Raw genomic sequence first — 27,016 nt, 5'->3', positions numbered from 1 at the left:
TGTGTGTGTTTAGTAGAGATGGAGTTTTACCGTGTTGGCCAGGCTGGTCTTGAACTCCTGACCTCAAGTGATCCACCCACCTCAGCCTCCCAAAATGCTGGGATTACAGACATGAGCCATCATGCCCGGCCTATTTTAGTTATTTTTAAATGTTCACTTAAATTATTTTTGACTAGAGTCACCCTGTTTTGCTAGCAAATACTGTTACTCTATTTTTTATATGTGTTTTAAAAAATTTTTTTTGTATATGAACCTTTTTAAAAAATTATTGTATAAATTCTAGGTGTACAACATAATGTTCTGATATACATACATATGGAAATAATTACTGTAGTTAAGCAGGTCATATCAAATAACTATAATTTTTTTCTTTCTTTTTTTGTTTAGAGTAAGAGTACTTAAAACCTACTTTCCTGACAAATTTCTAGTATGCAATAGAGTATTACTAACTGTAGTCCTCCTGCTATACATTAGATTTCTCATGAGCTTTTTTCCTAAGTTTATTGATACAAATTATACATATTTATGGAGTACAAGGGATAGATTGATGATGCATTCATACAATGTATAAGGATCAAATCAAGGTATTTAGATACCCATCACTTTGAATATTTATCAATTGTTTTATATATATATATATGTATTTTTTTATTTTACTAATCGAATGTGCCCAGTGTCATTTTTTTTGTGTATGTGAGAGAGTTTCACTCTCAGCCAGACTGGAGTACAGTGTCATGACCACAGCTCACTGCATCCTTGAACTCCCAGGCTCAAGGGATTCTACCACCTCAGCCTCCTAAGTAGCTAAGACTGCAGGTGCATGCCACTATACCTAGCTAACTTTAAAATTGTTTATAGAGATGGGGATCTCCCTATGTTCCCCAGGCTGGTCTCAAACTCCTGGCCTCAAGTGATCCTCCTGACTTGGCCTCCCAATGTGCTGGGATTACAGTTATGAGCCACTGTGGCCCTCCTATTAAGTTTTTTTGGTTCCTTGTGAATTGTAGATATTAGTCCCTTCTCAGGTGAAGAGTTTGCAAATATTTTCTGCCATTCTACAGGTCTCTTCACTCTGTTGATTGTTTCCTTTGCTGTGCAGAAACATTTTTTTAGTTCAATATAGTCCAATTTGTCTTTTTTGTTGTTGTTTGCCCCCTATTGAAAATATCTTTAAGGTCTTATCTAAAATATATTTGCGTATTCTTCTGAAGTGTTTCCCCTATGTTGTCCTCTAGTAGTTTTATAGTTTGGGGTCTTATACTTAAGTATTGAATTCATTTTGAGTTTATTTTTGTATATGGTGAGAGATACAGTCTAGTTTCATTCTTCACTCTATGGATATCCAGTTTTCCCAGCACCATTTATTGAACAGGGTGTCCTTTTCCCAATGTCTGTTCTTGGCACCTTTGTCAACCATCAGTTGACAATAAATACATGGATTTATTTGTGGGTTCTCTCTTCTGTTCCTTTGGTCTTTCAGTCTGTTTTTATGACAGTACCCTGTTTATGAAAGTATCCTTTATTATGCTGTTTTGGTTATTACAGCTTTGTAGTGTATTTTGAAGTTTGATTCTTCCACTTTTGTTCTTTTGCTACAGATTGCATTGGCTATTTGGCATCTTTTATAACTCCCTACAAATTTTAGGATTTTTTTTTTTTTTGCTGTTCATGTAAAAACTGACTGATATTTCAGTAGGTATTGCATTGAATCTGTAGATTGGTTTGGGAAATATGTTCATTTTAACAATGGTTCTTCCAATGCATGAGTATGTAAATATTTTTTTATTTGTTTGTGTTGTCTTCAATTTCTTTCATCTGTGTTTTGCAGTTTTCCTTGTAGAGGTCTTTTACTTCATGGTTAAATTTGTTTCTAGGTTGTTTTTTGTAGCTATTATATTGGGATTGTTATATGGGATTGTTTTCTTGATTTGTTTTTCAGCTAATTCATTATTATGGATGTATAGAAATCCTTTTTTTGTTTTTGTTTTGAGACAGAGTTTTGCTCTGTCTCCCAGGCTGGAGTGCAATGGCATGATCTCGGCTCTCTGCAGCCTCTGCCTCCTGGGTTCAAGCAGTTCTGCCTCAGCCTCCTGAGTAGGTGGGACCACAGGTGCCTGCCACCACACCTGTCCAATTTTTGTATTTTTAGTCAAGACAAGTTTCACCATGTTGGCCAAGCTGGTCTCAAACTCGTGACCTCAAGTGATCCACCCACCTTGGCCTCCTGAAGTGCTGGGATTATTGGCGTGAGCCACCATGCCCAGCCTACTACTTGTTTTTGTATACTGATTTTGTATCTTGCAACTTTGCTGATTTCATTGATGAGTTCCAAGAATTTTTGGTAGCATCTTTAGGTTTTTATATATATGTAAGATCATGTCATCTGTAAAGGGACAGTTTGACTTTCTATTATCCAGTCTGGATGCGTTTTATTTCTTTCTCTTGCCTGATTGCTGTGGATAGGACTTCCAGTATTATATTGAATAACAGTGGTGAATGTGGGCTTCTTTGTCTTGTTCCAGTTCTTAGAGGAAAGGCTTTCGGCTTTTCCCCATTCAGTATGGTGTTAGCTGTAGATTTGTCATATATGGTCTTTATTATGTTAAGGTATGTTTTTTTTTTTTTTTTGAGGCGGAGTCTCGCTCTGTCGCCCGGACTGGAGTGCAGTGGCCGGATCTCAGCTCACTGCAAGCTCCGCCTCCCGGGTTCACGCCATTCTCCTGCCTCAGCCTCCGAGTAGCTGGGACTACAGGCGCCCGCCACCTCGCCCGGCTAGTTTTTGTATTTTTAGTAGAGACGGGGTTTCACCGTGTTAGCCAGGATGGTCTCGATCTCCTGACCTCGTGATCTGCCCGTCTCGGCCTCCCAAAGTGCTGGGATTACAGGCTTGAGCCACCGCGCCCGGCCAGGTATGTTTTTTAATGCCTGATTGTTGAGAGGTTTTTATAATGAAGAGATGTTAAACTTTATCAGATGCTTTCTCTGTATCTATTGAGCTGATCATATGGTTTTTGTCCCTCATCCTGTTGATCTGATACATCATGTTATTGATTTGCTTACGTTGAACCATCCTTGCACTTTTCAGGAAAAATCTCACTTAATCGTTGTATATTATCTTTTTGTTGTATTATTGGATTTTGTTTGCTAGTATTTCATTGAGGGGTTTGGGTCTATGTTCATGAGGGATATCAACTCTTTTTTGTTGTTGTCGTCGTGTCCCTCTCTGGTTTTGGTATCAGGGTAATGCTGGCCTTGTAGAATGAATTAGGAAGAATTCACTCCTCTTCCATTTTTTGGAATAGTTTGAGAAAAATTTAGGTTAGTTATTTGTAATTTTGGTAGGATTCAGCAGTAAAGCCATTTAGTCTTGGGCTTTTCTTTGTTGGGAGACATTTTACTACTGCTTCAATCTCATAACTTGTTATTGGTCTGCTCAGGTTCTTCTGCTCTGTTTCTTCCTGGTTCAATCTTGGTAGGTTTTCATGTATCCAGGAATTTTTCTGTTTCCTCTAGGTTATCTGATTTGTTAGCATATAGTTGCTTGTAGTAGTCTTTGATGATCTTTAATTTCTTAATTGACCCAGTGGGCATGCATGAGCAAGCACATTGTTTAATTTCCATGTATTTCTGTGGTTTACAAAGTTTTTGTTATTGATTTCTAGTTTTATTCTAGTGTAGTCTGAGAAGATACTTGATATGATTTTGATTTTTAAAAATTAGTTATAACTTGTCTTATGGCCTAACATATGGTCTCTTCCTGGAGGATGTTCCATGTGCTGATGGGAACAATGTGTATTCTGCAGCTGTTGGATAAAATGTTCAGTTAGTGTCTGGTAGGTCCATTTGGTCTGATGTCCAGTTTAAATCCAAAGCTGTTGATTTTCTATCTAGACGAACTATCTAATGCTGAGAGTGGGATGTGGAAGTCCTGTACTATTATTTTATGGGAGTCTATCTTTTTTTGTTGTTTTATTGAGACAGAGTCTCGCTCTGTTGCCCAGGCTGGAGTGCAGTGGCACAATATTGGCTCACTGCAACCTCTGCCTCCCAGATTCAAGCAGTTCTCCTGCCTCCGCCTACTGAGTAGCTTGGATTACAGGTGCATGCCACCATGCCCAGATTTTTTTTTTTCTTTTTTTTTTTTTTGAGACAGAGTCTTGTTCTGTCGCCCAGGGTGGAGTGCAGTGGTGCAGTCCCAGCTCACTTCAGGCTCCATCTCCCAGGTTCACACCATTCTCCTGCCTCAGCCTCCTGAGTAGCTAGGACTACAGGTACCCACCACCACACCTGGCTAATTTTTTGTATTTTTAGTAGAGATGAGGTCTTACCATGTTAGGTAGGATGGTCTTGATCTCCTGACCTCGTGATCCACCTGCCTCGGCCTCCCAAAGTGCTGGGATTACAGGCATGAGTCACCGCGCCTGGCCACACCCAGCTTATTTTTGTATTTTTAGTAGAGACAGGGTTTTGCCATGTTTGAAAGGCTGGTCTTGAACTCCTGACCTCAAGTGATCCTCCTGCCTTGGCCTCCCAAAGTTGGGATTACAGGCATGAGCCACCACACCCAGCCCTATCTCTCTTTTTCGATCTAATAATATTTGCTTATATATCTGGGTGCTGCAGTGTTGGGTGCCTATAAATTTAGAATTTTATATCTTATAGCTGAATTGATCCCTTTATCATTCTATAAAGACCTTCTTTGCCTCTTCTGCAGTTTTATACTTAATGTCTGTTTTATTTAAGTACGGCTACTCTCACTTGCTTTTGGTTTCTGTTTGTGTGCAGTATTTTTTTTTTTTCATCCCTTCACTTTCTGTCTGTGATTTTATAGAAAAAGTGAGTTTCTCACAGCCAGTATATAGGTGAGTCATATTTATTTTATCCATTCAACCAGAGTGTATCTTTTAAGTGGGGGATTTGGCTGTTTACATTCAAAGTTATTATTAATAGGTGAGGATTTATTCCTAATCTGTTAATTTTTTGTATGGTTGTTTTATATCCTTTTTCTTTTCTCTTATCATTTGGTTTGGTGGTTTTATTTAATGGTTACATCTGAGTCCTTTCTCTTTCCATTGGTATATCTGCTCTACCAGTGAGCTTATTTTCATTTGTTTAATGATGGTAGATATGTCTTTCACTTCCAGATGTAGGACACCCTTTGCCATTTTTGATAGGGTCACCCTAGTTGTGACAAATTTTCTCTGTTTTTGCTTCTCTGGGAAAAACTTTCTCCTTCATTTTTGAAGGATGGCTTTGCTAGGTATAGTATTCTTGGCTGACAGTGCTTTTTCTTTTAGCACTTTGAATATCTCATCCCATTCTTTCCTGGCATGGAAGGTTTCTGCCAAGGTATCTGCTACTAGTCTGATGAGGGTTCTCTTATATGTGACTTGATGCCTGAGGGTTCCCTTATATGTGACTTGATGCCTGAGGGTTCCCTTATATATGACTTGATGCTTTTCTCTTGCTTTTTTTAGAATTCTCTTTGTCTTTCACTTTTGACAGTTTGACTGTAATGGACCTTAGAAGACCTTTTTGGATTGAATCTATTTGGGCATCATTGAGCCTTCTGTATCAGGATGTCTGTATTGCTTACAAGACTTGGAAAGTGTTCAGTTATTATTTTGTTAAATAGGTTTTTATGCCTTTGTCCATCTCTTCTCCTTCTAGAATACCCAAAATTTGAATATTTGGTTGCTTTATGATGTCCCATATGTCACCTAAGCTTTCTTCAGTTTTAAAAATTACTTACTATTTTTTACTTTTGTCTTCCTGGATTATTTTTAAAAACCTGTCTTCAAGTTCAGAAATTCTTTCTTCTGCTTGATCTAGTCTATTGTTGAAGCTCTCAATTGTGTTTATTTCATTCATTGAAATTTGTCAGCTTCAGGACTTCTGTTTGGTTCTTTTTCGTGATATCTATCTGCTGAATTTCTCATTCAGATCATGAATTGTTTTTTCTGATTCTTTTGGTATTTATCCATGTTCTATTGGGTCCCACTGAGCTTCTTTAATATCATTATTTTGAATTCTTTTTCAGGTACTTGATAGATTTATTGTTTGTTGGAATCTGTTGCTGGAGAATTAATTGTGTTACTTTGGAGATGTCATGGTTCCATGCTTTCTCATGTTTCTTTTATCCTTACATTGATATCTATGTATTTCTTGTTATGGTCATTTTTTCCAATTTTATGGATTTGTTTTCATAAGGAAAACCTTTTTCCTATAGATGTATTTATAGTGTTGGTTGGGTAGGTTGTTTTGGCTTCATTCTAGGTGGATGCAGTGGTATAATCTCCATATGATTTCTTTGGCTGCAATCAGTGGCAGCAGTGTCTGTGAGTTCCTCAGTGACTTAGGGTTTGGTTGTTAGTGGAAGCTGTGATGAGGCTTGATGCTGGTCTGTAGGCCCCAGTGGTGTTGGTGATAGCCTGGGCATGCTGGATCATGGGGCCCGAGGTGGTGTATTCAGACACTGTTGGTAGCTGCTCCATGAAGGTTGATCCCTGGGCCTCCAGATTGCTTGCTCAGGTGCTGGCAGTAGCAGCAGTGGGCCAGGAAGGAAGGCAGGTCCTTGGGCTCCTTGTTGGCATGTATGGCATTGATTATGACAATAACATTAGTTAGCCAACTCTTTGGGCTTTGAAGCAACATATGCAGGCACCAGCAGTGGCAATGGCAAGCTGGATGGGCCAGTCTCTGTTCCTCTAGGTGGTGTGTACATTTTGATGCTTGCATTGGTGTTGGCAGCAGGCTAGGCTGGCCTGTCCTCGGGTCACTGGCAGGGGTGTATGGATGCTAGTGATGGTGGGTGGGCTGAGTCAATCCCTGGGCTCCCAAACAATAGATGGTGGGCACTGGCAGGCTAAGAAAATCCATAATTAGGCTCCCAGAAGACATGTTCAGGCATTGGTGGCAGTATGAGGAGTGAATTCATCCCCACACCCCTGGACATTGCATACAGGCAGTGGCAGGGGCAGTACCAGGCATGGAAACCCTGTCTTCTCGCCCTCCGAGTGGTGCATGTGGATTCAGGCTGTGGTGGGTAGGGTGAGTCAATTCCCATGCCTCCAGACAGCATGCTCGGGCCCTGGTGGCACATTAGCTCTGCTTTTCTTCATTTGCGGGGATGGTTGGTGCATGTGGGCACCAGCAATGGCCAGCAAGGTCGGTTGATTCCCAAACCCTCAAATGATGTGCGGAGGCAGCAGCTTTGGTGGGCCAGGTAGGCTTGATGTTAGGCCCTTTGATGCTGCCCAGCACTAGTCTTAAGGCCCCTGAAGGCACTTGGAGATGCATAGGGACCCAGCTGCTTGGAAGTAGTGGTGTTCCTGTCAGTGGCAGTGGCCCCAGGCAGGTGACTCTCAGGCTCTGGGAAGCACACACTTCAGCTCCCTCTGTCCCAAAGGCAGCTTCCAACTCTGCTGTACTGCTCATTCCCCAGGAATGTAGGACTCTGAGTGCTGGACTGGAGTACTGGGGACCTAGCCACACCGATGGTTCCAGCCGTCAGTGCAGTGCTGTAACCCTCTACATGGACATGGGGAGAAGCCAGCAGAGTTCCATGGATGTAGAGATGGAAGAACTGTTGAGTCCCCGGGCAGGATGTAGTCTGGTGGGAGCTGGGCTCCCAAATGACACCATGCTGCAGTTGCTTGGGTTTGGGGAGGGACCCAGCATGAACTCTTTATCTAGAACAGTCTTAACTCTCTTGTGTCTCAAACTTGAGCTGTCTTCCTTCTCAGTCACTGCTATGACTTGAATGATTCATTTCTTTCTCCCAAGGTCAACATCACAGAATTCCAGAGCAAATTATTTTCAGTGAGTCCCTAACCCATATCATGCTTTATGCACAGAAGACATTTACCTGTCTACTCTTCCCACCAGTTGTGTTCAGCATATTACATTTGTTGGATGCTAGTGATTTGCCAGTATACCCTTGCATAGTCACTGAACTCCACCCACCCCTGCCATTTAAGCCTTTCAACACATTTATTATTCTTAATAGTCCTTTGATGTATGTCTGACAATTATCTACAAATTGCAAAACATACAGTATCATACTCTGTGTATGTGAGTATATGTTTATACATATGTATATAATTAGAATCTCTCACGCATGGTGCATGCCCTGGAGCAGAGGCAGCATCCTGCTGGCCTGTCCTCCTCCATGGCCCTCCAGCTGAACCCCTGCCAGACCATGCTAATGGCCTTGCAGTCGGAGCTCCACAAGCTGTATGATGAGGAGACACAGAGCTGGGTCTCAGGCAGCGTCTGTAGGGGATCTGGGGTGGGGGCAAAGAAAAATAAAAATAAAAAATTTGAATCTCTCTATAATATGGAAGATGGTGCTGAACACTGTGTATTCACCAAGGCTTAAGGTGACTGTGGTTCAAACCAAAATTTGAGGATCATAGAGGTCATCTACTTTCCGAATCCATATCCTCAGCTTCTTTTACTACCTCTCCTAACGTCTGTGCTCTTCTTGTCAATTTTACAGATTGCCTAGCCACCTTTGAAAACTAAATGTGTAATTTCTCAGATATTCTTTTCAGTTTAATCCTCCCATTTCATTTTTAGAAGTTTTAACTTGCTCAGAATAGGAAAATGTATTTGCCTTTGTATTTTCTTTCAGATCTGGAATCAATGTGTGAGACCAAGATATTATCTCTAAAGAAGAGACATTTTAGTCAAGTAATACTTACCCATGAAGACATATCTACTTTTATTCAGCCCACATTTCTTACTCAACCTCAAAAAACTGTGAGTGAAGAGAAACCATGGGGATGTAAGATGTGTGGAAAGACTTTTAATCAGAAATCACAATTTATTCAACATCAGAGAATTCATTTTGGTGAAAAACCCTATGAATCTAAGGAGTGTGGGAAGTCCTTTAGTCGTGGCTTACTCGTTACTCGACATCAGAGGATTCACACTGGTAAAAAACCCTATGAATGTAAGGAATGTGGCAAGGCTTTTAGTTGTAGTTCATATTTCTCTCAACATCAGAGGATTCACACTGGTGAGAAACCCTATGAATGTAAGGAATGTGGAAAAGCCTTTAAGTATTGCTCAAACCTTAATGATCATCAGAGAATTCACACTGGTGAGAAACCCTATGAATGCAAAGTATGTGGAAAAGCCTTTACTAAAAGTTCACAACTTTTTCTACATCTGAGAATTCATACTGGTGAGAAACCTTATGAATGTAAGGAATGTGGGAAAGCCTTTACTCAACACTCAAGGCTTATTCAGCATCAGAGAATGCATACTGGTGAGAAACCTTATGAATGTAAGCAGTGTGGGAAGGCCTTTAATAGTGCCTCAACACTTACTAACCATCATAGAATTCATGCTGGTGAGAAGCTCTATGAATGTGAAGAATGTAGAAAGGCCTTTATTCAGAGCTCAGAACTTATTCAACATCAGAGAATCCATACAGATGAAAAACCATATGAATGTAATGAATGTGGGAAGGCCTTTAATAAAGGCTCAAACCTTACTCGACATCAGAGAATTCACACTGGTGAGAAACCCTATGACTGTAAGGAATGTGGAAAGGCTTTTGGTAGTCGCTCTGACCTCATTCGCCATGAGGGAATTCATACTGGTTGAATGACAGAAAGCAAAGTAAGATCGTTTTGTTAACCTTTATAATATTGTTTTTTAAAACAGGTAATGAGAACAAATTAGGATACACATTATCAGAGGTTCTCCTACATATTAGTTTTTAAAGGATACAATAACAAAGTACCAAGTACCAAAAACTTGGTGACTTAAAACAAGATAAATTTATTCTCTTACAGTTTAGAGCCTGGAAATCTAAAATCAAGGGTGCTGACAGTTTTGGTTCCTTCTGAGGTCTCTGAGTGAGGATCTGTCCTGTGCCTTTTTCCTAACCTCTGTTAACTGCTGGCAGTCCTTGGCATTCCTTGGCTTTTACATACATGATTCCAATGTCTGCCTCCATCTTCACATTGCATTCTCCCTGTGTATCTCTGTGTATGTCTTTTCTTTTATTTGGACACCAGTCAGGTTAGATTGGGGTTACCTGGTGACCTCATCTTAACTTGATTACATCTGTCAAGACCCTATTTCCAAGTAAGGTCACATTTACCGGTACCAGGGGTTAGGTCTTCAGCATATCTTTTTAGGGGACACAGTTAAACCCATAATACCCTGTTAGAATGATTTTGTCTAATATATTTGTAATTTCCTTTTACATATAAATTGTTAGTCAAATATATTTTATTTTACTTTATTTTGAGACAGAGTCTCGCTCTGTTGCCCAGGCTAGAGTGCAGTTGTGCAATCTCAGCTCACTGCAACCTCCACCTCCTGAGTTCAAGTGATTCTCGTGCCTCAGCCTCCCAAGTAGCTGGGATTACAGGCATGTGCCACCATGCCCGGCTAATTTTTTTTTTTTTGTATTGTTAGTAGACACAGGGTTTCACCATGTTGGCCAGGCTGGTCATGAACTCCTGACCTCAAGTGATCTGCCCGCCTCGGCCTCCCAAAGTGCTGGGATTACAGACATGAGCCACTACGATGGCCAAAACAGACTTTATACCAACAAAAATTAAAAAGGACAAAGAAGGTCATTTATAATGATAAAAGATAAATTCAACAAGAAGATAAAACAATCCTAAATATGTATGCACCCAACATTGCAACACCCAGATCCATAACACAAATACTACTAGACCTAAGAAAAGAGATAGACAGCAATACAACAATAGCAGGGGACTTCAGCACTCCATTGACAGCACTAGACAGATCACTGGGACAGAAATCAACAAAGAAACTCTGGACTTAAATTGGACTCTAGACCAAATGAACCTAACAGACATCTGAAGAACATTCTACCCAACAATCACAGAATATATACTCTTCTCTTCTGTGCATGGAACATTCTCAGAAACAAGTCATATGCTGGACCACATAGCAAGTATCAGTAAATAAAAAAAAAAACAAAATCATATCTAATATCTTCTCTGACCACAGTGGAATAAAAGTAGATATCAATACCAAGAGGAACTCTCAAAACTATAGTTACATGGAATTTAAACAGCTTCCTCCTGAATGATTGTTGGGTCAATGACGAAACTAAGGTGGAAACTTAAAATTTTTGGAAATAAATGAAAATAGAGACACAACACACGAAAACATCTGAGATATAGCAAAAACAGTGCTAAGAGAGGATTTTATAGCATTAAATGCCTACACCAAAAGATAGGAAAATCTCAAATGAATAGCCTAACGTCACATTTCAAGGAACTAGAGAAAAACAAAACAAACCCAACTCAAAGCTAGCAGAAGAAAAGCAGTAACAAATATCAGAGCAGGCGAAAATGAGACTGAGAACAAAAGAATGCAAAAGATCAATAAAAGAAAAAGTTGGTTCTTTGCAAAGGTAAAACTGACAGACCACTAGCTGGATTAACCAAGAAAAAAAGAAGGTTCAAATTAATACAATCAGAAATGATAAGGTGACATTATAACTGATAACATAGACATATAAAAAATCAGCAGAGACCATATGCACATATTAGAAAACCTAGAAGAAGTGGATAAATTCCTGGAAACACATAACCTTCCAAGATTGAACCAGGGAGAAATAGGAATCCTCAACAGACTACTAATAAGTATTGAAATTGAATCAGTAATAGAAAAAAATCTTGCAACAACAAAAAGCCCAGGACCAGACAGATTCACAGCTGAATTATACTAGACAGGCAAGGAAGAACACTTAGTACCAGCACTATTGAAACTATTCCAAAAATTATAGGAGGGAATCCTCCCTAACTCATTTTGCAAAGCCAGTGTCATCCTGGTACTGAAGCCAGGGAAGGGTAAAACACACAAAATAACTACAAGCCAATATCCCTGATGAACATAGACATCAAAACCTTCAGCAAAATACTAGCAAACCAAATCAAACAGTATGTAAAAAAAGATAATAACAGCACAGTCGAGTGGATTTCATTCCAGGGGTGTAAGGATGGCTCAACATATGCAACTCAATACATGATTCATCACATAAACAGAATTTAAAAACAAGCCAGGCACGGTGGCTTACACCTGTAACCCCAGCACTTCGTGAGGACAAGGTGGGCAGATCACCTGAGGTCAGGACTTTGAGACCAGCCTGGCTGACATGGTGAAACCCCATCTCTACTAAAAATAGAAAAACTGGCTGGGCGTGGTGGTGGGCACCTGTAGTCCCAGCTACTTGGGAGGCTGAGGTAGGAGAATTGCTTGAACCTGAGAAGCGGAGGTTGCAGTGAGCTGAGATAGTGCCATTGCACTCCAGCCTGGGCAACAGAGCAAATTGCTTGAACGTGGGAGGTGGAGGTTGCAGTGAGCCGAGATTATGCCCTTGCACTCCAGCCAGGGGGCAATAGAGCAAGACTCCATCTCAAAGAAAACAACAACAACAACAAAACTTCCTATTGAGTACAATGTACGTTATTTAGGTAATGGGTACATTAAAAGCCAACACTTTCCCCACTACACTATATATGTATGTAACACAGCTGCCCTTGTAACTTCCTAAACCTATAAAAATTTTTAAAAATTAAGAATTAATAAAAGGCAAATTAAGGATGCTTTTTTAAAAGGTTGGGGCATTATGCTAATAAGGTACTGTGGATTTCAGAGTGCAGAGTAGAAAGATCACAAGAATTTAGTGTGGTAGATGGGAACAGAAAATGGGTGTATAAATTTTATTGAAGTTAGAGCCCTGGGTTGAGGGCTCTAATGACCTGGGAGTACTGGATATTGTAGAGACAGATATCATCAGGGCAAAGAGATTAAAGATTTTTGCCTTGACGGTTTCACACTATATTGTGATAGTAACACTGTATGTGTTGGGAGATAGAGCAGGAAACATCTTCTCTGGAATATGTATGCTATTAAATGTTTTATCAAACTTTTGATCAAACAAAACAGGAGAACAATTTACAATTTCATTTCTATTTCTGTGTTATGCGAGAAACTGATCATTTGTTCAAATGTTTAACAGGCATGTTCATGTTACTATAAACTCTTCTGTTTCTCCATCACATTGTTGGTCATTTTTACTGATTACAAACTTCTTTATATACTTAAGAAATATATATATTTCTTTATATAGTAAGGTTAATGTTTGTCATGTGTTGTTGTTTCAGTAACTTTTCCTAATCTTTTGGCCTCTTTGGTATTTTTTAATAAGCAGAAATCTTTTTCACATGTAAAATTTACAGTTTTTCCTATACACCACATAACCTTATTATTTTTTCTCTTTATATTAATATTTCTGCAGATTTGGAGTCATCCGAGAATTTAAATTGTACCTCAGACAAAATCATGAGAATTACTTTGGGGTCACTGTTACTGGCTCTAGAGTTCAGGAGAACCAACAAGTAGAGTTGTGGAATTAGATGCAGTAAAATGTTGAAGAGGACCAAAATGATTCTGAGTCTCGAATCTGAGTTTTAGCCTAGCATGTCAGTAAACAGTGGTCTGGGCTCTACATGTGTTCCTTTTGTAAAACATGGATCTAATATCTAGATATAAATGACTCCATGTAATAACATTACTCAAATCATGATAAATCTGGCTCTGTGGATACACAGGAATGACTATTTAGTAATAATTTGTTTTTTTGTTTTTTGTTTTTTTGAGACGGAGTCTCGCTCTATTGCCCAGGCTGGAGTGCAGTGGCACAATCTCGGCTCACTGCAAGCTCCGCCTCCTGGGTTCACGCCGTTCTCTTGCCTCAGCCTCCCGAGTAGCTGGGACTACAGGCGCCCACCACCATACCTGGCTAATTTTTTTGTATTTTTAGTAGAGACAGGGTTTCACCATGTTAGCCAGGATGGTCTCAATCTGACCTCGTGATCCGCCTGCCTCGGCCTCCCAAAGTGCTAGGATTATGGGTGTGAGCCACTGCGCCTGGCCATTTAGAAGTAATTTGAGTACCCAACTTCATTCTCTATTGTAAAACATACAATTTATTTTAGAACAGTTTTAGATTTACAGAATAATTATAAAAATAATACAGAGAATTCCCATATACCCTACACCTGGTTTCCCCTACTACTGAAAACGTCTTATATTATATGGTACATTTGTTACAATTAATGAACAAGTATTGGTACATTATTATTAGCTAAAGCTTACACTTTATTCCAAATGTTCTTAGGTTTTTAAGCTTTTCTTCCTTTTTCTGTTCCAGCATTCTAAGCAGGAGAACACATTGCATTTAGTCATCATTTCTACTTAGGTTACTCCTGGCTATGACAGTTTCTTCCTTGTTTTTTCTTTTTTGTTGTTGTTGTTTGTTTTTGTTTTTGTTTTGAGATGGAATTTTCTTTTGTTGCTTAGGCTGGAGTACAATGGCGTGGTCTCAGCTCACTGCAATCTCTGCCTCCCAGGTTCAAGCGAATCTCCTGCCTCAGCCTCCCAAGTAGCTGGGATTACAGGCACCAACCACCACACCCAGCTAATTTTTGTATTTTTAGTAGAGACAGGGTTTCACCATGTTGGCCAGGCTGGTCTTCAACTCCTGACCTCAGGTGATCCACCCTCCTCGGCCCTCAAAAGTGCTGGGATTACAGGCATAAACCAGAACGCCTGGCTCTCTTCCTCATGTTAAATGATCTTAACTATTTTGAGGAGGCCAGTATAGCATAGAATGTTCCTCCACTAAGATTTGACTGATGTTTTTCTCATGATTAGACTGAGGTTGTGAAGATCACAGAGGTTAAGTGCCATTTTCCTCAGAGATATCAAGGATTCATACTATCAGCATGATGACTTTTTGTTGGTCTTGGATCACCTGAGTGAGGGAGTGTTTGTCAAGTTTCTCCAGTGTGAAGTTACTCTTTTCTCCCTTTTCCCATACAGTAGTCTTTGGAAGTCACTATGCACAGCACGTACTTAAGGAGCAGGGGGCTATGCTCCACTTCCCTGAGGGCAGAATATCTGCATAAATTATTTGGAATTCTGTACTAGAGATTTATCTCCTCCATTTATTTAGTTATTTATCTGATAATATAGTCATATCAGTATGAATGCATGGATATTTATTTTATACTTTGGGTTATAATCCAATACCACTTTATTTGTTGCTCAAATTTTCCAGAAACTGAGCATAGAAGTGATAACACCTAAATCACTGTGGCTATGCTGTTGTGAACACCCTGAAGGCTACACAAACAGACAAATCAGGAGGTTATTATAAATATCTAAGTAACATATAGCCATGGTTAGGATCAGGATGTTATCAGGAAAGGTGATGAGAGGTGGGTAGAACTGCAATATAACCGGGGGGAAAGAATTTACTTTTCAATACATAATGCTGGATTAACTTGGATATCTGCAGTACTGATAATTAAACGACCCACTAAATCTCATACTGTACACCAAACTTGTCTCAGACTTCATTCTCTGTGTCTCTTCCTGTGGCTTGTTGAAATATGTATCCTTTCACTATAATAAAGTTGTAATCATAGGCCAGGCACAGTGGCTCACGCCTGTAATCCCAGGCAAGATGTAAGTGGTGAAATAAAACCTCTAGGGGAAGAAAGAATGCCGGTTCGGGGCGCCCCGGCCCGCGCGCCGGACGTCGCCCCGAGTCCCTTTTTGCCGGGCGCGGTGGCTCAAGCCTGTAATCCCAGCACTTTGGGAGGCCGAGACGGGCGGATCACGAGGTCAGGAGATCGAGACCATCCTGGCTAACACGGTGAAACCCCGTCTTTACTAAAAAATACAAAAAACTAGCCGGGCGAGGCGGCGGGCGCCTGTAGTCCCAGCTACTGGGGAGGCTGAGGCAGGAGAATGGCGTAAACCCGGGAGGCGGAGCTTGCAGTGAGCTGAGATCTGGCCACTGCACTCCAGCGCGGGCGACAGAGCGAGACTCCGTCTCAAAAAAAAAAAAAAAAAAGAAAGAATGCCTTCATGAGTTTGTAGGCATGAAAAACACACACACACACACACACAAACATTTAGACTCAAAGTTCTAGCCATATATAGAAAAAGGCTGATAAACAGGAGTTAATTAAAATTAAAAACTCCAATTCATCAACCCATACCTTTAAGAGAGTGGAAATGCATGCCACAGAGCAAAAGGTCTTTGCAACATACCTTTGGATCTGGATCAACTCAGATCCAGATCCAAAATACACAAAGAACTCACACAAAGCAATAAGGAAAAGAAACGATACGCATTTAAAACGGCCAGTCTAACCAACCCTGCATACAAGATACCAAAAAAGCTAGTAAGCAAGCATATGAAAAGGTATTCAACATTATTAGTCATTAGGAAGTGAAAATACTTTCTACATACTTACATAACAGTTATGTATTTCTATATATAACTATAGTAACTAATATATTAGTATAGTCCCATTAGAATGACTATACAATACTAAGTGTGAAAAGGATATAGAGCAGATGAAACCCTTATAGATTCTTTGTGGGAGTGTAAATTTGTACAATCACTTTGGAAAACTGACATTTACTAAATATAGGCCTATCTCTGACTCAGCAATTCCATTCTGAAGTATACCGCCAATAGAAAAGAGTAAATATGTCTACATAAAGACATGTATAAGAAGGTTCCCAGAGCTATAGAAACAATACAGATACCCATCAACCAAAGAATGAGTAAGTCAAAGTATATTCCTGTATAGTGATAAATTAACTTCACCCAAAGGGAGGTGTTGCCTTTGCTGTGAGTACTGGGAGGTAATCTCTAGGCCTCTGGAATGTCCTGCCCAATAGCAGTGTCTTGGTTTGGCTGGGCGCTTTTTTGGCCACCCAACAGTATAACATGTGATTTATGATGAGTGTTTTGAGACATGCTATCTCAGTTTTGACTTCTGGAGATGGCAGACAAACAGTACTAGACAAACCAGCAAGAAGGGCAGAAAGACAAAGGTCAGCTATGTGGGCAGAGCAGTATGTTATCAAACCCCAAGAAAAACACTGGAAACCAAAGGCTAGGGTGAGCTTCCCTGGATTGCAACACTCTTTATTTTATTATTCCACATTGTAGATGGAAGGAGGTATCACCATCCAGGACTCCATAGAGATAGGATGACCAGAAGATTCATCTTTGGACCCCTATTAGACTTCATTCTATGTGTCTCTTGCTCTGGCTAGTTGTAATTTGTACCCTTTCACTATAATCTGTAATCATAGGCCAGGTGCGGTGGCTCACGCCTGTAATCCCAGCACTTTGGGAGGCCGAGGCGGGCAGATCACTTGAGGTCAGGAGTGTGAGACCAGCCTGGCCAACATGGTGAACCCTCGTCTCTACTAAAAGTACAAAAATTAGCTGGGTGTGGTGGCAGGCACCTGTAATCCCAGCTACTCAGGAGGCTGAGGCTGGAGAATCGCTTGAACCCAGGAGCGGGGAGGTTGCAGTGAGCCAAGATCGTGCCACTGCACTCCAGCCAGGGTGACAACAGCAAGACTCCGTCTCAAAAAACATAAAAAAAAATAAATTAATTAATTAAGTTGTAATCATAAGTCTACTATTCTCTTGCGTTCTGTGAATTATTATACTGAATTATCAAGGGTAGTCATGACAACTCCCAAATTTGTAGTCAGCTGGTCTGAAGTATTGGTAGTCCTTGGAACCTCTGAACTTGTGGCTGGTGTCTAAAATGAGCGCAGTCTTCTGGAAACTTTTCCCTCAGACTGCAGTTTCCCTAACTCAATGCAATTCCCATAAAACACTACATAAAAAAAAATGAGTAATCTATTATGTCTGAGAGAGCCATCCCTATTGCTGCATGAAATAATGTTGAGCAAAAGAAACCAGACACAAAAAGGGTTCAGTGTACTATTCCATTTACCTGAATTGAAAAAACATGTAAGCTTATCTGTGGTTACGGAAATTAGGAGAGGGGTTATTTCTGGGCAGTGGAGTATTAATAGCAAAGCAGCACAAAGAAGCCTTCTTAGGCTGTAAATGTATGTCAGTCTGAGCAGTGCTTACATAGGTGTACAATATTACTTCATCAAGTATAACACTTAGGATTTATGCTATTACCATCAGTATTTTATAAACCTAAATAAAAATGAATTCAAGTAGAAGTGTAGAGAAGGCTACTGAATGTAATGAGTGTGGAGTTCAAGGGAAACAAACCCATTGGGGTGAAATCACCAAGGAAAAAATAAGTATAAATAGTAAATGTGTCAAAGGCTGAGTCTTAGAAAACTTCAATCTTTAGGGAACAGAGAGATGAAGAGAAACAATGCATTAATGACCATGACGAGTAGCTACACAGGAAAAAGCAACAGAGTTTGAGAATTTTAGTTACTTTTCTGCTCTTTAATAGAAAAATATATTTTAAAAGGTGATTTCATAGGAATTGAGTAAGTCTGCCTATAGATATATGATGTGCTCCAATTAAAATACAAAAACAAATTGGGTTAAAAATAAAACATTAACTAGATGGTGTTTATAAGGACATATACCTAGAACAAGCTGACACACAACAGACCTAGTGTGGCTCTACTGGCCAAAGAATTTTCAATATTAGAGAAATCGGAATTCAACATCATAGTGAAAAATACAGCAATCAAACATAAAAAAACCTCTATATTAACCGAAGACCTTGATTAATCAGAGGATATATAAATAATGTAATCACCAAGCTTAATATAATTAAATAGAACTTTGTGTTTTATAGAGAATATATATCATTTCACATCATATATCTATAAAACATATTAAAAACCTAACCTGTATTTGGCCAAAAATAATAAATTAATGTTTTAACTTTTTAATGAAGTTTCACAGATCACACACATTATAACTTCATATGCTAAATCTTTTTCACAAGTTTTTGAAAATTTAGAAACACACACAAACATACAGACACCTACGTAACTAGTGAATCAAAAATAAATCAAGATTAAAATAAGAATTATCTAGAAGTTAATTTTTTAAAAAACTATGGGGCCGGGCACGGTGGCTGACACCTGTAATCCCAGCACTTTGGGAGGCTGAGGCGGGCAGATCACAAGGTCAAGAGATCGAGACCATCCTGGCCAACATGGTGAAACCCCATCTCTACTAAAAAATACAAAAATTAACCGGGCGTGGTGATGCACACCTGTAGTCCCAGCTACTCAGGAGGCTGAGGCAGGAAAGTTGCTTGAACCTGGGAGGTGGAGGCTGTAGTGAGCCGAGATCACGCCACTGTACTCCAGCCTGGTGACAGAGCGAGACTCTATCTCAAAAAAGAAGAAGAAGAAAAACAATAGGCCCCAGATATAGCAATTTTCAAAGGAAATCTTGTAGCCTTAAATGCTTTCAATTTAAAAGGGACTGAAATATATTAACTAAGCACAGTACTCAACAGAAATACACACAGATAAAAAGAAAATAGTGAAATATATTTTTAAAATAGCGAAAGCAAACAAAAATAGTCAAAAGCATAAAGAAAACCCAGATAAGATTTTTTTAAAAAAAACAAGTAAAATGAATGGGACTCTTTCAATTCAATTTAGAAGAATAAAGTGGTTTAAAAATAAAACTACGAATAGAAATACAAATATATAGAGAGACTGAAAACTGAAAGCCAATTATGTTTGCCAATATCAACAAATTTGAAAATCTAAAGAAACCATTAAAATCATTGATGAAGTAGTTTATCAGTTCTAAAATGCACTTTTTACCCATCTCTGAAAGTGGGATTCAATATATATCTACAACAGATTAATCTGCAGGATTTTAAAAATTAGTTGTATATTTAAAGTGATGCATTTTATATGTGGCATCTTAAGAGTTCATAAGTTAGTCTGTTTTTAATCATTTCCATATCTTAAAAATTAAAAGATCTAATTATCTCAAATTTAAAAATTATAAAATATACTAATGCTGATATATTTTCATCTTTTGTTCTTTCTGACGCAAAATGTGATTGAATGCCGAAATACTCACTCAAGGGACCTGACTGGGGGGTAAGGGAGTATAAAGGAGACTTTGGCCACAGGATTTTTTTCCCCAGCCTTCCTAGATATAGTTTTTGCTTTATATCCCTTATATAATACCCATTTCTATGCCACTTTGAGTCAATTCTCGTGATTAAAATCCTTTTACTAAAATGTTCATTTTAATTTTCAAAATAATTATTAAAAGGTTACATGTAATAGTAATACACATAAGCTGAGTATCCCTTATCCAAAATGCTTGGGACCCAGAAGTGTTTTGGATTTTGGAATATTAGCATTACACTTACCAGGTAAGCATACTTAATCCAAAAGTCTGATATTATCTTTGAGCATCATGTTGAGCTCAAAAAGTTTTGGAATTTGGAGCATTTCAGATTTTGAATTTTCAAATTAAGGATGCTCAACTTGTAATCTGTAAAGTCTGTAGAGCAATGTCATTTTTGCATTCATGTTCATATACCTTTATTTATGAGAACTGCTACTATTTTGTTTTCAAAACAGCAGGTTGTGATTATTGATCTAGATTTTTTTATTCTAAAATTATTTTTCTCTCCCATTTTCCTTAGGGTTTTTGTTGTAGTTATTCTTTCTCCAACTTCTTGGATTATATGCTTGGTTTCTTTATTTACAATTTCTTTTTTTTTTTTTTTTTTTTTGTTGAGACGGAGTCTCGCTCTGTCGCCCAGGCTGGAGTGCAGTGGCCAGATCTCAGCTCACTGCAAGCTCCGCCTCCCGGGTTTACGCCATTCTCCTGCCTCAGCCTCCCGAGTAGCTGGGACTACAGGCGCCCACCACCTCGCCCGGCTAGTTTTTTTTTTGTATTTTTAGTAGAGACAGGGTTTCACCGTGTTAGCCAGGATGGTCTCGATCTCCTGACCTCGTGATCCACCCGTCTCGGCCTCCCAAAGTGCTGGGATTACAGGCTTGAGCCACCGCGCCCGGCCAACAATTTCTTTAATATTCTAACGAATGAATTTAGAGCTATAAAATTTCCTCTCTATATTACAGGTCCTCACAAGTTTTGCTATGTAATCTATTCAGTGCCATTTATTTAAAAAATAATTTATTTGATTTTAATTAATTTATTCATTTATTTTTAGAGACAGGGTCTTACTCTGTTGTCCAGGCTAGAGTGCAGTGGCACAATAATAGCGCACTGAGGCCTTGAATTCCTGGGCTCAACTGGTCCTCCCACTGCAGCCTCTAGTAGCTGGAGGCCACCATGCTTGGCTCATTCTTTTTAAAACTTTTATTGTAGAGACGGGGGCTTGCTATGTCACCCAGGCTGGTCTCAAACACCAGGCTTCCAGCAATCCTCCTGCCTCAGCCTCGCAAAGTGTTGGGATTGCAGGCATGAGTTACTGTGCCTGCCTGCATTTTATTTTTAAGCAAAGAATCATGCAGATGAGTACTGAATTAGTATTTGGATTTCAATGGAGAATACTGCCATAGTTTTTTTACTTCTACCCTGGTACAAATTTTATAGTGTATTTGTCTTCTCACACTTTGTAATCTTACTATATTTTCTGTAGGACAAATGAATTTTTTTCATTTTTATTTTTTCTGAGACAGAACCTTGCTCTGTCACCCAGGTTGGAGTTCAGTGGTGCGATCTTGTTTCACTGCAACCTCCACCTCCCAGGTTCAAGCAATCCTTATGCCTCAGCCTCCCAAGTACCTGGAACTACAGGCACACGCCACCATGCCTGGCTAATTTTTGTATTTTTAATAGAGATGGGGTTTCACCACGTTGGCTAGGCTCCTGGCCTCAAGTGATTCACCCACCTTGGCCTCCAAAAGTGCTGAAATTACAGGCGTGAGCCACTGTGCCTGGCAGCAAATATTCTTATTCAACAAGGAATTAATGTCAGTCAAACTTTGCCTACATTCATTTAAATGAATGTCTTTCTCCATTACAGGGTCTCTGTTGTTGAGTAAGGTATGGATCATGGCTAAAAGTTTTTCTATAAATAATAAAAATGAAGTTTGAGAAGATAATGGTGATGGGTAACATTCACTAAGCATTTATTATGTGATAGGCACAATTATAGAATCCACACAATAAGGCTCTTAGGTATTCTGATTCTACCCACATTATCATAGGTATGTTACAGATGCATATAAAAAGATCTAGAAGAATAAGTAAATTGGTTAACAATGGAAAGGAACTGAGGCCAGGAATGCTGCTCAAAGGAAAGGCCGGCTTTATCTGTAATGTAAAAATCTTTTATATGCAAAAGCAATTGACATATTATCTCTGAAATGAACAATAAATAAATAATGCAGACACACTGAAAAGGGGCCATCAAGGTACGTGTTTGTAATGGCAAAATTTTTAATATTTGACAAAATTGGGGTTTGATAAAGACAGGTGAATACTATAAAGCCAATAAAATGGTAACAACATATTTACAGACAAAAAATACTAAGGGCTGGTTGTAGTATAGCATAATCATGCCTTGTTTCCAAAACAATGAGAGAGATAGTATTAAAGGATTTGCTCCAAAAGTTTGACAGTGATTATCTGTGATTGGTAAGATTACAGGTAACCATATCCTTTTTTTCTTCTTATCTACAGTATGATGAGGGAAAGCTGTTTTGCAGAATGGAGAGTATAATTTTATAAAAGGAAAGTAAACAATCTTCTAAAACAAAAGATACAGGTATTAAAGGATACTTAAAAGTAACAGTTATTCACCATAAACAAGATGAAACATAGATACATATACGCAAATTTAAAAAACAAACACTGGGCCAGGCACGGTGGCTCATGCCTGTAATTCCAGCACTTTGGGACGCTGAGGCCGATGGATCACGAGGTCAAGAGATCGAGACAATCCTGGCCAACATGGTGAAACCCCGTCTCTAATGAAAATACAAAAAATTAGCCGGGCGTGGTGGCGGGCACCTGTAGCCCCAGCTACTCGGCAGGCTGAGGAAGGAGAATCACTTCAACCCGGGAGGTGGAGGTTGCAGTGAACCAAGATTGTACTTCAGCCTGGCAAAAGAGTGAGACTCTGTCTCAAAAAAAAAAAAAGAAAAGAAAAAAACCCACCGACCTGATATCCAAACTTTATGTGAATACAAATGTATCTTACCATCAAATAGTCGATAAAAAACACTATGAAATGGACAAGGTTATTGAATAAATGGTGTTAGGACGATAATCAGGAAAGAAGAAAAGGATAAATTTAGACTTGCAATAAATAACTTTTAGATGAATCAGTAATTCTGTATAATACAAAAAAAAAGATCATTGAAAAAATATAGTAGTGTTAACCCAGAAATGAGTTTTGCAATGTTTAAAATAGAGGCAAAATACAATAAATGATTTTTTTCATTTTTAATATTCACAAGTAAGAATTTTCCAAAGTAATGAAGGAATGAATATAGATAAGGATCTTCAAATATTTATTTTATTTGGGGTGATTTTTTTCCTGTATAAATTTTCTTAGACTGACTAACCTGTGAAGCATAAGTAAGGCATTTGTACCTTAGTTCTATTTGTAGAGATTTTCACCACTATGAATTTTCTTATGTCATATGTTTAGAGTCCTTCCTTCAGCACATAATTTCAATTTATAGTCTCCAATTCACAGAGTTTCTTACCATTATGACTTTTCTTATGTTGCTGAAACTCTGAACCCCTCCCATAAGCCTTCCCACAGTTCTTACATTCATAAGGTTTCTCACCTGTATGAATTCTCTGATGCTGAGTAAGGCTTGAGCCACTACAAAAAGCCTTCCCACACTCCCTACATTCATAGGGTTTCTCACCAGTGTGTATTCTCTGGTGCCGATTAAGAGCTGAACCACTACTAAAGGACTTTCCACATTCTTTACATTCATAGGGTCTTTCACCAGTATGGATTAACTGGTGTTGGATAAGTTTTGAGCCACTACCAAAGGCCTTCCCACATTCCTTACATTCATAGGGTTTCTCACCAGTATGAATTCTGTGATGTTGAGTAAGGTCTGAACCACTACTAAAGGTCTTCCCGCATTCCTTACATTCGTAAGGTTTCTCACCAGTATGCATTCTTTGATGCTGAATAAGTTTTGAACCACTTCTAAAGGCTTTCTCACACTCTTTACACTCATACGGTTTCTCACCAGTGTGAATTCTCTGATGTTGAGTGAGATCTGAGCCACTATTAAAAGCCTTCCCACATTCCTTACACACATAAGGTTTCTCGCCAGTATGAATTCTTTGATGTCGTGTAAGGGCTGATCCAAAACTAAAGGCCTTCCCACATTCATTACATATGTATGGTTTCTCACCGGTATGAATTCTCTGATGCCGAGTAAGGGCTGAACCACTGCTAAAGGCCATTCCACATGCTTTGCACTCATAAGGTTTCTCACCAGTATGAATCCGCCGATGTTGAGTAAGGTTTGAACCACTGCCAAAGGCTTTACCACAATCTATACATTCATAAGGTTTCTCACCTGTGTGAATTCTGTGATGCCGAGTAAGGGCTGATTCAAAACTAAAGGACTTCCCACATTCCTTACACTCATAAGGCTTTTCACCACTGTGAATGATCTGATGTCGAATAAGGCCTGATCCAAAACTAAAGGCTTTCCCACATTCCTTACATTCATAGGGTTTCTCACCAGTATGAATTCTCTGATGGTGAGTAAGGTTTGAGCCACTACCAAAGGCCTTCCCACATTCTTTACATTCAAAAGGCTTCTCACCAGTGTGAATTCTTTGATGGTAAGCAAGGTTTGCACCACTACCAAAGGCCTTGCCACATTCTTTGCATTCATAAGGTTTCTCACCAGTATGAATTCGCTGATGTCGAATAAGGACCGATACAAAACTAAAATCCTTCCCACATTCCTTACATTCAAGGAGTTTCTCATCAGTATGAATTCTCTGATGTTGGATACTGAAAGTGGGCATGTCTTCAGGAGTAAATATCATTTCACTGAAATGTCCTTCCTGAGATCCCTGTTTTCTCTCAAACTGGCTTTTACATTCCCAATCACCTCTGAAACTTGAACACTCAATGCTGTGTTTTGTAAGGTTTTCCATTATCTCCCATCAGGATGATTCTATTCCATAAATATCCTTTTTCAGAAATAATTTCTTGGTCTCAACTTTGATTCAGTCTGAAAGAAAATATAAAAGCAAACATTCACTTTTTTGTGTTCTGGGAGAGATTAAACGTTTATAATAGATACGAAAGACAACCACAATTTAATTTTCATAAAAAATTGAGTTGCTTATACAGTTCTCACACCATGACTGGGGCAATTTGACAAACAGATTAGGGAAGCAGAGAAAATGAGTAAAAGTCAGACTAGAAAGTGAAGGAGGTTTTCAGGAAACAGATTATTTTTAAACAGTAGTTTAAAGTTCCCTGCAGACTTTGAAAGCTTGGTAATTATACAGATGTCTTGGCCCTGTCTTAATTTCTTAAGAAATGAATCTAGTGTTATAAACATTTATAAATGAGGGTAATTCTCATATTATCAGGGTTGTTTGGAGCACTACATTTTTCCTGGGGTGGAAAATCTGGGATGATTCAGTAATAAACATAATTTGCAGATAAACTCATGGAGACAGAAAAGAAAAATAATCCACAGAGAGCAGTTTCTGAATAAAGACTAATGTGCTAAATGAGTATGGAATGAACTATGGAGAGGGAAGATTCATCTGTGGTTAGAATGTGGTTTGTTATGGTTAAGTTTGCCTCCAAATTTTATGATAACATTGAGAGAAGGAGGAGCTCAGTAAGGGCTACAATAGAGGAACAGAATCTAGTTTTAACCTGAGAGGAAAGGGAAGACAAGACAGGAGGCAATGTGATACTACTAGAAGATTGCAAGAAAGATGAAGATATATAAAGATGAAGATACATAAATATCCTGAACCTCATCTTTGATGATTATGGAATGATTCTGATCACACCTAATCTACTTATATTCTTGCATAAAGTAACTGTGCAGTGCTTATTATTTTGGGAGATTTATTTGCCACAAAAGTAGAGACTAGGAAAGGGAATGGATTTAAAAATACTATCTAAGGCCCTGAGTTAATACCTCAAACCCCAAAAAGTGAAAACATTCCAGCATCAATCTCTTTCTACAATTCACATAACAATCCTGTTTACAGCAGGTCTAAATATGTCTTGAAATTGTTCTTCCAATCTCCAACTGGCTAATCCAAATCAAAATTACCTTTTGCTTGGACACTAAAGCAGCATTTCTTCTAGCTTCCCGCATTTCCAGTTTTGCACCCTTAGCACCCAGAGTGATATTTAGCGTGGAACTGTTCTGCTCAAAATGAACTTGCTCGTAAAAGTTCCTCAGTGATCTGCCAGTCTCTACAACCTAATAACCCTCTCTGCACCCCCCTACCCAACAATAAGCTGTAGCCACAGTGGCCTTCATAGTTCTTCAAATGCACAAAACTGTACCCACCCATCCCCATCATGATTTCATCTGCCTGAAATGGCCCCTATATCCACTGCCCCTACTCCTGGCCTTGCAAGTTTCTGGCAATGGTTTAGATCTCTGCTAAACGATATATCTTTAAAATATTTCCTGCATGTTCAGTCTTAATTATGCACACTCTATCATCATTTCTCAGAGCTGTTTTTTCCTCTTTTGTTTGTGTTTTGTTTTGATAATGGGTAATTTACACATCCATTCCCTACAGTTAAATTTTTCATATTTGTTTGAATGCTTGTTTAATCTCTGCTACAATAGAGCCAAGCTTCATGGAGACAACGATAATATCTGTTAATTTAATCAACTTGAACTCTGGTATATGAAAAAAAACTAAATGCATTTATTGAATAGCTAATATAATAAATTAGTTTCAAAATGTATTATTCTTACAAATAAACATATAAAAACTAGATTTCTCGAGACATAGGACGTAATTTCTCTGAAAAGGGCAGTGGATCACATGCATTTATCCCTGTACCCTTTCCAAAACCTCACTAAAAGGAATGAAAAGGAATTTGTAAAAAAGGAACAAACCCACCACATAAAAGGAAATTAAAGAGGAAGCTGCAGCAACAAAACATTTTAAATTAATTAATTAATT

General features: G+C 38.8%; 2 protein-coding genes and 1 long non-coding RNA gene across 4 annotated transcripts in view; 1 reads left to right on the top strand and 2 right to left on the bottom strand.

Annotated features, from left to right (window-relative positions):
- ZNF829 (zinc finger protein 829) overlaps positions 1-9,761 on the top strand; it is a 27,936-nt gene extending 18,175 nt beyond the window's left edge. Inside the window, exon 6 of one of the 2 annotated variants that reach the window (XM_011950630.1) lies at positions 8,636-9,761. In XM_011950630.1, the coding sequence (XP_011806020.1) occupies positions 8,636-9,615 (980 nt within the window). In that variant the 3' untranslated portion in view covers positions 9,616-9,761. The remainder of the gene's footprint in view (positions 1-8,635) is intronic. The other variant, XM_011950629.1, reaches the window with a different exon arrangement.
- The window catches only part of LOC105517886, a 42,106-nt gene continuing 22,974 nt past the window's right edge, over positions 7,885-27,016 (bottom strand). The window contains exon 3 of the long non-coding RNA XR_001002735.1: positions 7,885-8,285. This is a non-coding gene — a long non-coding RNA (uncharacterized LOC105517886). The remainder of the gene's footprint in view (positions 8,286-27,016) is intronic.
- On the bottom strand, positions 23,305-24,994 carry ZNF345 (zinc finger protein 345). Its single transcript, XM_011950631.1, has one exon. The coding sequence runs from the start codon at positions 24,992-24,994 to the stop codon at positions 23,528-23,530; it is 1,467 nt and encodes a 488-aa protein (XP_011806021.1). The 3' UTR covers positions 23,305-23,527.

Source organism: Colobus angolensis, unplaced genomic scaffold (assembly GCF_000951035.1).
Source record: "Colobus angolensis palliatus isolate OR3802 unplaced genomic scaffold, Cang.pa_1.0 Scaffold31, whole genome shotgun sequence".
Classification (NCBI taxonomy): domain Eukaryota; kingdom Metazoa; phylum Chordata; class Mammalia; order Primates; family Cercopithecidae; genus Colobus; species Colobus angolensis.
The sequence above is the reverse complement of the archived record's forward strand: the minus strand, read 5'-3'. Positions and strand labels throughout refer to the sequence as shown.